The following is a 14,274-nucleotide window of genomic DNA, read 5'->3' on the forward strand; positions in this document are numbered from 1 at the left end:
TCTGAGTGGGTGTGTGGGCCTGTGAGCGTGTGCCAGTGTTTGACTTGGTCTGTGAGTGGGTGCATCAGTGTCTGTGTGGTTCTGTGAGATGGTGCTGGAGTCTTTGGGGGGGTCTGTGAGTGGGTGCATAAGTCTCTGAGTTGGTCTTTCAGTGGGTGTATGAGAGCCTGACCAGGTATGTGAGTGGGTGTGCGAGTGTCTGAATTGGTCTGTGAATGGGTGGGTGGTGGTCTAAGAGGTTCTGTGAGTGGGTGCATGAGTGTCTAAATGGGTCTGTGAGTGGGTATATGAGGTTCTGAGTGGGTCTGTGAGTAGGTGTGCCAGTATATGAGTGAGTCTGTGAATAGGTGTATGAATGTTTGACTGGGTCTGTGTATGGGTGCATCAGTGTCTGAGGGGATCTGGGAGTTGGTGTGTCATTGTCTGAGTGGGTCTGTGAGTGGGTGTGTGAGGGGGTGCATGAGGGTCTAAGTGGGTGTGTGAGTGGGTGTGTCAGTGTCTGAGTGGGACTGTGAGAGGGTGCATGATGGTCAGAGTGAGTCTGTGAGTAGGTGGGTGAGTGTCTGAGTGGATGTGTGAGTGGCTGCATCAGAGTCTGAGTGGGTCTGTTAGTGGGTGCATGAGTCACTGAGTGAGTTTGAGTGGGTGCATCAGTAACTGACCGGGTCTGTGAGCGGGTGGGTGAATCTCTGAGTGGGTCTGTGAATGGGTGCGTGAGTGTTTGAGTGAATGTGTGAGTGGGTGCATCAGAATATGAGTGGGTCAGTGAGTGGGTACATGAGTCACCGAGTGGGTCTGTGAGTGGGTGAATGAGTCGCTGATTGGATCTGTGAGTGGGTGTGTGAGTGTCTGAGCAGGTTTGTGAGTGGATGCGTACATTTCTGAGTGGGTCTGTGAGTAGGTGCTGGAGGGCCTGAGTAGGTCGGTGAGTGGGTGCATGAGTGTCTTAGTGGGTATGTGAGTGGGTGTGTCAGTATCTGACTGGGTCTGTGAGTCGGTCCTGACTCTCTGAGTGGTTCTGTGAGTGAGTGTTTGAGTCTGTGAGTGGGTGCATGAGGCACTGAGTGGGTGGGTCAGTATCTGACTGGGTCTGTGAGTGAGTGCCTCAGTCTGAGTGGCTCCGAGTGTGGGTGTGTGAGTGGGTCTGTGGGTGGGTGTTTGAGTGTCTGAGTGGGTCTGAAAGTGGGTGTATGACTGTGCGTGGGTGCATGAGTGTCTGAGTGCTTCTATAAGTTAATGATTCAGTGTATTAATCTATCTGTGAGTTTTTTTTTAATGTTGCCGATATTCGTCAATGCATGGCAACGTTACATGGGGGATGAGGGAAGCGTTGTGACGTATTCGCAAATATCGCGTATTGTGAAAAAAAAATCATTTTAAGTTCATAATTTAACCTTCGAAGACCCTTACATCGCAGCGCTGGGGTCAGGGTCTCCCCACCCTCTCAATTTATTTGATACATTAAGTATAGCATTTTCAGTGGTGTAAAATGAATCGCTACTCAATCAATGTTTTCAAACATTTCTTGAGAAAATAATATATTGAACGAAATACTGTTGGAAGGCTTAGCTACCTAGCTATGCTCACTTAATCAGGCCTTACTAACTCTTTATATTGCAATGACGTTGTCAAAGGCCAGCACCCCTTTCCGAAAATTGTTCCAAAGCTACTCCTGCCTGGTTTTGTAGGCGTGAATGCTCATTCCTCATCTGAAGAGTGACATGGGAAAGGAGAACCACCTGCAGGTTGTGCGTGTTGCCTCGTATACGCAATTTCTCCTTTTGGGGCACATGTTTTTAGCTAAAATGTTTACTGTATGTAAACACAGGTTTCAGACTGCCCTTGTAACGTATCTTTCAATACAACAAAATCGCTCAATGTGCGAATTGAACCCTCTTTGCTGCAAAGTCTCCCTCACAGATGCTGGCCTGAATGCTGTCTGCACGACAACATTTGCATATTTTTGTAAAAGCTAAGGTAAAATCAGGAAGCACACTTCTCGTGGGAGAATAACAGGGTTGGTGACAGCAGGTCAACGATGTCTCTCGAGGCTACGAACCTCTCGTGCTCCGCAGCACTAGAGGGATTCCTCGAGCACTCTGTCAGTGCCCTTTAAGAGCGTTTCTGACGTCACGTGTACTACCTCCGGGGAAAGGATGCCGGTGTCCCTGGAAGCATGCGGGCGCGCGCTCCGCGAAGGCCGGATCTGCTCGGCGCGTGCACAGGCGGCCGCGCGCGCGCGCCCGCCCGGTGCTTGTTCTTTTCCCACGGAAGGGCTCTCCTTGGTGCAGGGCAGGCTCCGCCCCACAGCCCTTTCCTCCTCCCCTGATGAGGAGAAGCGACGACCAGAGAAACTTGCAATGATGAACAGGGAATGTGCAGGCTGCTGCGGCTGCAGGAGTGGGGAGAACTTTCCTGGAACCGGGAGGTACCTCACGGCTGGGGACAACTAGGGGCAGCCGGAGCCTCGACCAGCGGACAGACACTACCCGCGGGCAAAGCAGCCGCGATCACCCGGGCTATTCTCCCACCCCTGGAATCTCCTTCCCTTCCTGGGCTCTCCCTCCTTGGGTCTCCCACCTGGAAGCTCAGGGCTCTCCCCGGCGGCACTGACGCTGCTCTGGCGAGGGCTGCGGAGAGCTGTGCACCGCGCTGCTCGGGCTCCCGCGTCTGCTGCCCGAGGTGTCTGTGGGAGGATGGCGGTGAAGGGGGCATGTTCGGGCACCGGGATGCTGCTGGTGACGGCCAACGTGGGCACGCTGTTCGATGATGTGAGTACCGCGAGGCTCGCCTTGCTCTTACCCTGCTCGAGGGTGCTGTGCTCTGACAGCTACCGCTCTGTTGTGCTGTGTGTCTTACTCCGACGAGCCAGGGGTCAGGTCAGCGGGGTGAGGGCGGCAGCTGCACTCGGGCCCTCTCACGCTGGAGGTGGGGGCGGGGGTGTCATGGGGAGTGCATGGAGGAGGAAGAAGCCGAGTGCACGGAGCCTTCCAGGAGAGACAGTAAACGAGACTATAGATCATGCCAGATTGAGACCACACAAGGTGGCACAGTGTGCATGGTGCATGTAGTAGGTACGCCGCAGGTTTAAAGTGTGTATCTAGGCTGAGTACGAAGTTAAAAACACTACTAAAGCACGTCTAAGAGTTCTGTACAGGAAGAACGTGCCCTCTGCACAGCATACTTGGAGTGCTTCGATGTTGGCAAGAGAGCACACAAGGATGATGAGAGCACGGCCAAGACTGCTTAAGGAAAACGTGTTTGGGAACAAGCACACAAGTGTGCAGGCCACAGTGCACAGCGTGAACGCGCGTGTAAGAACACTCGTCGAGTCGAGAGTGTATATTGACAAGGAAGTTATTGGAGGCGGTGTCTGCAAGTAATTTGCTTAAGCGCTGTAAACGCTGCAGCGGACTCGCAGCTTTTATTGTCATTTTAATCAGGCCGGGTTAGTCAGGTGAGATGGACTGTGAGTTTAGACAGCAGGGTTTTAGATTTTTTTTCCAGAATTTTTGATTTTCTTCCTGTTGTAGTTTAATGTGGAATGTGTGCCGGCCTATCATCAGTGCACCGCGGGATCTCCATCAGCTCTTCATGTTATCCAGTAGGTGCTGCTGGGCTGTGGATGGCGCGTAAGGGTGTGTGTGTGTGTGGGTGGGTGGGGGGTGGGGGGGGGCTGTGTTCTGTGTGCGTTTCAAGTGAAGTAACTGCATTTGTGTGAGCGACCGCCCACCTAGCAACATTGTATGTCGGTGACATTGACCGGCAGGATGTGTGTGAGTGAGAAGCCCACGTCAGGCATACAGTTATGTCGGATGTGAGAGCAGAAGCTGTGTGCTGGTGAGGTGCTTGTGCGAGCGAGTAACTACTATTGGCAAACTGTCTTGTAATCCTGTCGGTGGTGTGCGGACCACTGGAAGTTGGGTTAAGAGAGTGCGTGTGTAGGCAGCGACCATGCCCAGTGAGAACTGTATGCATTGCAAGAAAGAGCCCAGAGCTGTGTCTGTGATTATGCTAGATAGCACTGGGTCTAGATTACTTGTACACGTAAGAGCGGTGCCTGGAGGTGTGCGTGAGTAAGCACGTGGCAGGTGAAAGAATGCGGGATTGGTATGAGCATGTGGCGGGGTGTGTATGTGTGTGTGCGCACACTTGTACATATTCAGGGGAGAGAGTGTTGTATGGACACGTTTAAGGCTATGAAGCGCTAGCTGTTGGACAGTGCTGAATGGGGTACACGTGCAGCGGCAAGATGTTGCCAAGTGAGCAGTGATAGCGTGTGTGGATACGAGGGCCACCCACAGTATGGAAAGGAGTCCTGGGTGAAGTGTCTGCGGACACCAAGCTGCACTGGAACAGAATTTATATTCCCACAAAGTGTGGGCTTTTATGGGGCGAACATTTGGGTGACGTGTGCTCGAAGTGAGCTCAAGAAGATATATGGCGCTTTTAAGATTAACATTGTGTTAGTGCTCATTGGGCAAGTCATATTGTGGAGGTAGCGTGGCTTCAGAATAACATAACTTCTGCTTAGTGCAGAAAGAGAGGGGCAACTGTTAGAAGTACACATTTGAGGAGGTGAACACAAAAGCATGTCAAGTGGGTGCATAGAAAAGTCTATTATGGGTGTTAGGAAACGAAATGGATCAGGAAGAGTAAACAGAGTTCGGGTTAGAGATTGGAGGATAGGCCAGATTAGTTATGCGCAGAAGTGGTTCCAGCCAGGGGCTGGAGTTAGTGCACAGAAGCATTCTGTGATAGGTGGCATTAATTGAAAGGTCAAGAGAGCAGTGTGTGTTCGGTGGGCGACTTCCGTGAGTAAGCTCTATTGACGAGTCGTTGTCAGGGCCGGCTTTAGGACTGCTGGTGCCCTGGCCGACAGTTTATTGTGGCGCCCCCACCCCATGGCCTCCTCCTCCGTTTCACTCACTACCACCAGCAAATCTGCCCTTCATCTCTCCATCGCTCCCCTTTCACACACATTCATGTGTTTTAAAGCACTTGTAAAGGCTGGCTTTACTAATCCAGTCAGATAGCCACTTAAAATATTGGGGCGTATTTAAGAGCCCTTAGCGCCATTCTAACGCCACATTAGCGTAATTTTTTTTGGAGCTAATGTGGCGTTACGAGGCCAAAAACGCTGCGCCATATTTACAAAGTGGCGCAATGCATGCATTGCGCCACTTTGTAACCCATTGCACTACATTATGCCTGTGCCAGGCATAATGATGGCACAAAGAAATCTGACAGATTACTTTGCATTATTATTTTCCCCCACTTTTAACGCCTACTCAGAGCAGGCATTAAAAGGAGGCATCCATTGTTTAAAATGGGCCTCTGGGTGCTTTGCAGGATTAGCGTCAACATTTTTCATGCTAATCCTGCAAAGCGCAGGACTAGCATAAACAATTCTGACGCTAGTCCTCTAACTACCGCCATGGTGCACCATATTTTAAATATGACGCACACATGGTGGCATTAGTGGGGGGGTGCTAAGGGTCACAAGAATAGTGGCACAGCCCTGTGTGCAGTGCCACTTTTTTCAAATATGCCCATAGGGCAGTGCTTACTTTGTAAATAAAATGGTGCCAGTGCCCAAAGCCCTCCTCTTAAACACGCAGCTGCTGCAATTAAATGTGTGAACACGGAATACAGAGGCAGCATAATCCTGACGCCATCTCTGGCCTCTTCAATCCATTTACAGGCACTCCCTACCCCTTCAGCTCTCTCTTGCAAATTTCTGCTTTTACCCATTGTGACGCTTTCTCGTTTTTTCTCTTCCTCCCTCTTTCCCATATCTGTCTTTTTCTCGCAGTAAGTGCTTGAAGCCGAAAAATAAGCACAGGCCCTCAAAAATAAGTGCTGGTGCTCCGCAATGGAAACAACAAGCACAAATTAAGCACTGCCATAAGGGCATATTTAAGAGCCCGTAGTGCCATTCTAACACAACATTATTGTCATTTTTTTCACACTAATGTGGTATTAGAAGCCCAAAAACGCTGCGCCACTTTGTACCCCTTATCGCTATATTATGCCTGTGCCAGGCATAATGTATGCAAAGAGGGCATCCCCTTGTTAGGGGGACCAAAAAATGATGCAAAGAGATCTGTCAGATTTCTTTGTGTCATTTGTTTCCAGTACTTTTAACGCCTGCTCCGAGCAGGCGTTAATAGGAGGCTGCCATTGGTTACAATGGGCCTCTGGGTGCTTTGCAAGATTAGCGTCAACATTTTTGATGCTAATCCTGCAAAGCACCGGACTAGCGTAAAAAATTCTGACTCTAGTCCCCTAACTACCGCCATGGTGCGCCGTATTTTAAATATGACGCACACATGGTGGCGTTAGGACGGCGCTAAGGGGTGCAAGAAAGGTGGCGCAGCACTGTATGCAGTGCCACTTTTCTTAAATATGACCCATAGTTCTGTTTTTTGCAGCAGGACTATTAACCATCTGCACTACTTTGTTAAGTCAAAGCTGCCACTAGGCAAAACTCCCATCTCTCTCTCTAGCAGGAACATTAATTAAAAGAGGTATCTTGACATTTTAATTGTTTCTTGAAGGCTAAGCGCACAAGGAACTTTTCAGCAGGTGCTTTTAAATCGCAAGTTTCGTAAGTAATTGCTAAACACAGTGCCCCCTGGAGGTCAGCGCCCGGTGCGGTCGCACCGCTCAAAAGCCGTCCCTGGTCATGGTAGAGCATGAAAGACCCCTTGAGTTAGAGTGCTTATGAAGGGAGACTTTCGAGGGTCGGGAGAGGAAGCAGTCTTACATCAGTTCAAAGCGACCTTTGGGATTTTCTATGGTGACCATCTTTTGAGAAGCAAACGTCGTCACAGGTCAGAAATAGGAGGGCTAACTGTTCACTGACAATGAAAAAAATATATACTTGCATATAGGCACACAACTGAATGTGGCTTTCAAAAACTTAAAACTATTCTAGCACTCTTGCTCTTTTGAACTCTTTATTTAAAAGGCAACAGTTACATAACATTAGCTATGGCATGATCTCCATCCTGTGTCCCCTGCCCGCCTTACCCACCCAACTCTGTCTCCCTTCTGCTGGGGACATGTATTTGACCTCCTGCTGCACCGTCTAAAAGAAAAACGTCATTGTTTCAGACTTTAAAGTGGTCTGTGGAAACGAGGGCATACATTGCAGTTCAGCTTTGCAGGATGACTTGATCCTTGTCCCAAAAAGCAGGGCATGTATTTATCACTATTTAATTGAGCAAATAGCTCCCCCGGTCTGTCTGAGGAAATCCAGGATAACTGGTCACCCTACTGATACACTGCATGAGCCCAAGTGGTGGGGGATTACCGAAGTATGATCATGGGGAGCAAGATTAGTTCACCCGATCACCAAAAGAACTGCAGAGTGCACTAGCTATAAGCACTTGGTATGATAGTCTGTGAGTCTTGCATTCTAGGAAGGTCTATAGGGACCATACCTTTACGAGGGAGGCATCAGGGAGGGATGCCACAGATGACAAATGAAAGTACATTGAACCAGAATACAGTCCGGTCTGTACCAGTGAAATGCTTCGCTGTTGGGTTGGAATAAGAGCATGTTACCTCTTCATAGAAAGCGGAGCATGTGGTGAGTTTCATTTAGAATGACTGAATCACTTGTATGTGTTGTAGCCAAATAGAGCAACAACACCATCTAAACCATGGGGTTCTGCTCCTTGTTTGATTTTCCCTCTGATTCCAGAAGTACTCTTTAAGTTCTCTCTAGCATTGCTTGGGACACTTGAAGATATATTCCATCATGGTGTCTAGTAATGTGTGTTGAGTGGGGCGTCTGCCGACCATTTATCTTTAAGGTTGGTAGAGTTTGAACTTGCTGCATTGTTTTACTGTCAGTCTTTGTTCTAGTCACTGTAGCTTTAGGTAGGAGTTCATATGAAACAACATTCTTATTTTTTGAATACCAAAGTAAAATATGAGTATGCGTTATTTGAAGTATTCTTTTTATAAGGTTAAAGATCACTTTCAGAAGTAAAGCATCGTGTTGTCCAACCGCCAGTGCGCCCTGACATCTGAATGATGTAGTAGACATGCCAGCATGGATCACATGGAGCTCTTGATCCTGGTATGCCCAGAGCTAAGCCTTAGTGATATTGTGACGATGTTGCATGGCAGATGTACAGTGCCCGGTAGTGTTGATAGTTGGAAGGCCCATTGTGCCAACTGGGTGGAAAGAGGAGCAGATAGGAAAGAGCTGTTGAGGTAAATACGGATATCTGTGAATTTCTAGGTGGAGGGAGGGAGTTGGAATAAGAAGCCTAACAGCAGACAACGGGCGTTTTCTACGTGATGATAACATTTAGGGCGCAAGAGAAAGATTGATGAGAGTGGCAGAATAAAACAGCCATATTGTACATTATGGAGGCACCTCTGCTTACCGATTGTAGCCAGTGCAGTAATCCCTACTGCACAATAGAGATCTGGGCTCTGTTGGCAGTTCCGGGGACAGCTGGTCTGTGGGACATTTGGAGATACCGAATATCATTCTGACCAGAACAAGGTGTTTTTAGACAGTGTATTATGGACAGCTCCAACTTTGCACCCACTCTTTAAACGGAACACTGTGAACCCCTTGTAAAAAGTAAATCTGTTTCCAGTCCACAGATCTGTCCATGAAACATTATCACCTTGGCCTTTGCAGCAAAACGTATCTATGGGTGATGTTATTTGAAGCTGTTGGGCATCTTACGGCTTCTGATTATTGACTGCTCCTGATCAGTTCGCCAAGTCATATTTTTGTGAAGCTTTAATTTGACTCACACCTAGTCAAAATCATGTCTTGGCATAGCGGCCATTTTAGCAGTCGCCAGAAAGATTAAACAGTAAAACCTTGCATGTATTCCTAATACTTAATGTAAAGGAACCCGGGCTTTCGGGCTGTCCTCCAGCTGGGAGCCCTGTGGAGTCTGTGGTTGGTTAGTGAAGTGAACATGTACTAGACCCTCTAGGTTGAGCTGGAGGGTGACTTGCTTAAGGTTCTGTTCTACTTCCCATCCCTTGAAACAAGTGGTTAACCGTAGTGGTCGCCCTGTATTTTCATCAGAATTAATACACAACCAAGACCTCTTGCAGTCAATTGTGTCAAGAAGAAACCGAGAGAAATGTTTGTTCAGACATGAAGAAGCCACCTTTGTAAGGAAGAAATTCCAAAATATTAAAATAACTTATTTGTATTTTTTATAGTGGATGTAATTGTTACAAGACTAACATGAATTTCATTACTTTTTCCTTTGACAGTGTTACTCGCGAAGTGAATGTTACAGAAAGACTTTCGTTTTTAGTTTAATCGTTTATGGTACTATAAGATTATACATTTCGGTTTACATAAATATGGAATATCTGTATGTTTGGTTGACATTCGTCTCACGCCCCTTGTTTGTACGGACTTCCTTTGTACCACGTCTCTCTACGCAGTCACAAGCACAGCCACGTAATCTTTGAACTCAGTTCCTTCTTAACTTGTTAGTCTCTGTCTCTCAACTCGACCCTCTTGCATATCAAGCACGAATTTCGTCCCTTTCTCTGTTCTCAATATATCACTCACAGTACTGTACTCCACAGCATTACTGTTTAATCCCTCTTCCTTACTCACCCGGGCACAGAACTAGACTCCTGTACAGCAATATTTAATTGTTCTTATTCTCCTTCTCTCCACTAACTCTTTGTCTACGTCTCCCCCCGCCTATCCTCTCTTTTCTTTAAGACTCTGTGTCGTGAAATCAGACTCTGGATGCATAAACCTCTGTGAAAGGATCTTCTGACACCGTTTTTTACTCACCAATTCTCCTCTCTCCCCAATCCCTCTATGCTCTTCCCGATCCCTCTATGGTCTTCCCTGTCCCTCTATATTCTTCCCACTTCCTTTCCGCAACATCTGTCTTCTTCGGAGACAGCACCTCATACCATCGATCAGAGAACTGTCTCGTCCCTGGCCAATGCATATTACTAGAACATTCACCATCAACCTTCTTTACATCCAACATTTACCCTGCCCCCTCCTCCAAAAATACCATTGTACTCTAAAATATCATGCCATGTTCACAACCCCAGGTCAGCAAGCACCCATCATGCTGATTGTTTCTGATTTCTCACATCTAACAACCAGGATCTCTTACATAGCAATGAATCCTGGCTGAATGAAGTAACCAACCCCATTCTAAACTCCTTTGTCTCTCAAAATTCTGGAGATATTTAGCAAAGAAAGATAATCCAAACTTGATGGTGGTATTGCATTCATTCTCAAACATTCTTCAAATGCTCTCTGGCCCCAACATTATCCTTCCACACCTTTGAATGTCTCAGTTGTGATCCAGAACCACCCTTTTTAGATCCACGTTTTTACAAATCATTTGTCAACACTCCTAGTTTCAAAGTGGAATTTGAGTTGCAAATCAGTAAATACATTGCCTTCTCCTAAATGCTTTCACAAAACAACACTTACCATGGAGACGTCATCAATGACTGAGGGAATGAAAAAATGCAAACATATTAACTCCTTATATTTCTTTAATCACCTGCAGCACAACAAGTGTTGAATCCTTGATCTTGTCATTGCTAATCCCTCCATGATTCATTGTAGTGCTCCGATTGAGATTGACTTGTCAGACCGTCAGTTCATACCATTTCTACTCATTCTCCTCCATCCCATCATCACATCATCAACACAGCTACTCACAATCTGGAAACGTTAATTCTGGAATATATCCACTAATATTATTTCCAAAAATTGCTGTGTCACTCCCAAAATGACAATGATACCACCATGCCTGACACATACAATGAAGTCCGCTCTTCTGCAGTGTGCACAGTTGCGTCCCAGAAACTGAAACCACAACATCCAAGACCCTTCAAATTGTGAGTCTAAACTAAACTCTTGAATTCTCGAACCCAGCATGAAACTCTAAACTCTAAGAAAGAACTACAAGCGGGACACCTTAGCTACCAAATCTAGTTCTGCTGTCCAGTTCATTTTTGTCAGCATCTCCCCATCTCCCAAACCCACCCAAGATCTCTCACCCAATAAATGCAAAACATTCCTGGACTACTTCAGCAACAAAATAATTTCCATTCATGTCTCCACCAGTCTCAGGAGTAATCCTATGTAAATAATGCCTAAGACGACAAGTAGGTGGAATCTTTTTAAATTGGTCAACCAAGAAGACCTCATCATCACCACAAAAAATCTAAAAACTGCCATATACTTCAATGACCTCATACCAGTGAAGATCATCAAAGCTTTTTTTCCTTATTTGCTAAGTAAATCATCAACTGTTACCTTCGCCAAGAAACATTTCCAGACATCCTTAAAAAAAAATGTCACTCCTATACTAAAAATAAAAAAATCTAACCTCGACCCGAAGTGGTCAACAAACTACTGCTGTATATACAACCTATCTTGACTAAGAAAGACTACAGGAAAATGTGTCTCCTTACAACTGACAGATTACATCAATGCTGGAAACGTACTCAGCGTTTATCAGGCTGGTTTAAGAATGGGTTATGACATTGAAACAGCCTCATCACAAGCTTTGGATGACACTTGTTGCATGGCGATGACTCCTGCCTTCTCGATTTGCTCAGACTCCCTGTAATAGTTGGCCTAATCAAGCATAAGAGAATGCTTCCCCTTTGCAAATGGAGTTTTGAAATTGAAAGTGCAGTCGAAAGTGGTTCTCTTCATTTCTATGCAAGTGTTCTTGAATTGTAAAGATTGCAGGCAGGGTTTATTTTTTATTTTTAAGAGCCTCCCTACTGTGAGGGTTCCACATGGCTCCATTCTGGCCCCAGTTCTCTTTAGCCTATCTATACAAGGTAGCCCTCCCTGAAGTTTGTGAAGGAATAGGGGTCTCTGTCCATCAACACCCACCCTCCTGATACTCCTCACTCTCCCCCTTTCCCCACCCCCTCCTGACACCTTCGCCTCCTCCCTCTTAACCTTTTATTCTGATCTCTCCCTACCCTGGCTGCTCCTTTCCTACCTCTTCCCCCTCTGATTCCTTCACTTTCGCCCCCTCCCTCCGGACTGTCCTCTCCTTACCCGGCCTCCTCCCCCTTACCTACCTCCCTTCCGTCCAGTGTTCTTCCTATTCTACCTCTGTTTTCCTCCCCTCTGCCCCTCGCTCAAAGTTCCAGTCCTCTTTCCCCTCTCACGGTTTGCTACTCCCACCTCCCTCTAACTCCCTCACGCCTCCCTATTGTTCCCCCAGCCCCATTCTCTCCTTGCAGGCTAACGCCCCCTCACCTCCCATCCTCTCCTCCCCGAATGTCCCCATCCACCTCTCTGTTCGCCTCTCCCACCGACTCTTCCTCGAAATTTCACCCCTCCTCTCCCTCTTATGCTTCACTGCCCCTTTCTGCTCTCTCTCTTCCCTTCTTCTGCTGAATGTTTCACCCCTCACCTGCCTCTCATGCATCACTAGTCCTCCCTATCAACGGCTCAATGTCTTTTCCTTCTTTCTCTCAATGCACCCAATTAAGCCCTGTAAAGATGGTGACAACGCAAGAGCGAATCTTATAAGGTATGAGTTTATTTCAATCACGTCTGTAGGTACGAAAACGATCATCAATCCCTCGCCCACCTCCGGCACTTCCCTCCATCCTGCTCCAACCGCCCTCTTCAAATGTACATCAACACTTCTATTATTTAATAGGTCCTCATCACTCATGAGTAAAAAACTACTGTTCTCATCTGGATCCCATCCTTCAGAGTCCACCTTTCTTTTCCCATCTCCATTGCTTCTGCTATACAAAGCTACTCTCCTCTTGTTCCACCGTTCACCATTTTCCAAAACAACATGAAACTCACGTACATCTCTAACTACATATGGTCCCCGGAATTTCATAAAACTATTTTCTGTACATCCCGTTCTTATTTTCACCAGATCTCCCTTCTTAATATCCTTTTCCCAAACTGACAGTGATGTTCCTGCACTTCTTTGGATAAAACCCCCTTCTTCTAACACTGACGACAACCATGGTGGGTTAACTTTTGTGCATGCTTTCCTGCCTCTCATTTTCTCAAAAGGTATCTTACCCATAGCACTGTGTGCAGTAGTACGATAAGCCCACACTAGATCATTTACCATGGTACGTACATTTCTGCCACCCCTTATTGCCATATTGATGACTCCTTTTACCATCCAATTACATCTCTCTACTATGCCATTTGCCTGTGGATTGTACAATGCAGTACGAGAATGGTGAATCCCTGACTGTTTGAGGAATCCTTCCATCTCATGGGACACTAACTGTGTCCCATTATCTGTAATAAGTTTCACTGGGCAACCCTCTTCGTGAAATATTTCCTGCATTATCCTTATAGTTGCTCTAGTAGTAATCTCCTTCATGAATTTTACTGTCAACCACTTCGAATGGACATCAATCATTACTAAAGCATACCTCAAATCCCATGGAACACCGTTTAAAGGTCCAATGAAATCCATGCATAAAGTATGCCACACTATACCAGGATCCGGTATAGATCCCATTATACTTTGTTTGCCTACTTTCAATCTCTTCTCACTCTCCACGCAATCAACACACCTTTCAACCCAAGCACTGACATCACTGTCAATCCCTGGCCACCAAAACTTTTCTTTTAGTCTTTTTTTTGTTAAAGTTTGCCCTAAATGACCTTCGTGAGCCAATCTGAAATCAAATCAAATCAAATCATTAACATTTATAAAGCGCGCTACTCACCCGTGCGGGTCTCAAGGCGCTAGGGGGGAAAGGGGGGGTTATCGCTGCTCGAACAGCCAAGTCTTTAGGAGTCTCCGGAAAGCGGAGTGGTCCTGGGTGGTCCTGAGGCTGGTGGGGAGGGAGTTCCAGGTCTTGGCCGCCAGGAAGGAGAAAGATCTCCCACCCGCCGTGGAGCGGCGGGTGCGAGGGACGGCAGCAAGTGCGAGGCCAGCGGAGCGGAGGGGGCGGGTGGGGACGTAGAAGCTGAGGCGTCTGTTGAGGTATTCCGGTCCCTTGTTGTGGAGGGCTTTGTGTGCGTGGGTGAGAAGACGGAAGGTGATCCTTTTGCTGACTGGGAGCCAATGCAGGTGTCTCAGGTGTGCGGAGATGTGGCTGTTGCGGGGTACGTCGAGGATGAGGCGGGCCGAGGCGTTTTGGATGCGTTGCAGGCGGTTTTGGAGTTTGGCGGTGGTCCCGGCGTAGAGGGTGTTGCCGTAGTCCAGGCGACTCGTGACAAGGGCGTGGGTCACGGTTTTTCTGGTGTCGGCGGGGATCCAGCGGAAGATCTTG

General features: G+C 47.1%; 1 protein-coding gene across 2 annotated transcripts in view; it reads left to right on the plus strand.

Moving 5' to 3' along the window:
* Positions 1-2,219: 2,219 nt before the first annotated feature.
* The window catches only part of INPP5A (inositol polyphosphate-5-phosphatase A), a 1,526,322-nt gene continuing 1,514,267 nt past the window's right edge, over positions 2,220-14,274 (plus strand). The window contains exon 1 of one of the 2 annotated variants that reach the window (XM_069239762.1): positions 2,220-2,771. In XM_069239762.1, coding sequence (XP_069095863.1) covers positions 2,697-2,771 — 75 coding nt within the window. In that variant the 5' untranslated portion in view covers positions 2,220-2,696. The remainder of the gene's footprint in view (positions 2,772-14,274) is intronic. The other variant, XM_069239763.1, reaches the window with a different exon arrangement.

Source organism: Pleurodeles waltl, chromosome 6, assembly GCF_031143425.1.
Source record: "Pleurodeles waltl isolate 20211129_DDA chromosome 6, aPleWal1.hap1.20221129, whole genome shotgun sequence".
Lineage (NCBI taxonomy): Eukaryota > Metazoa > Chordata > Amphibia > Caudata > Salamandridae > Pleurodeles > Pleurodeles waltl.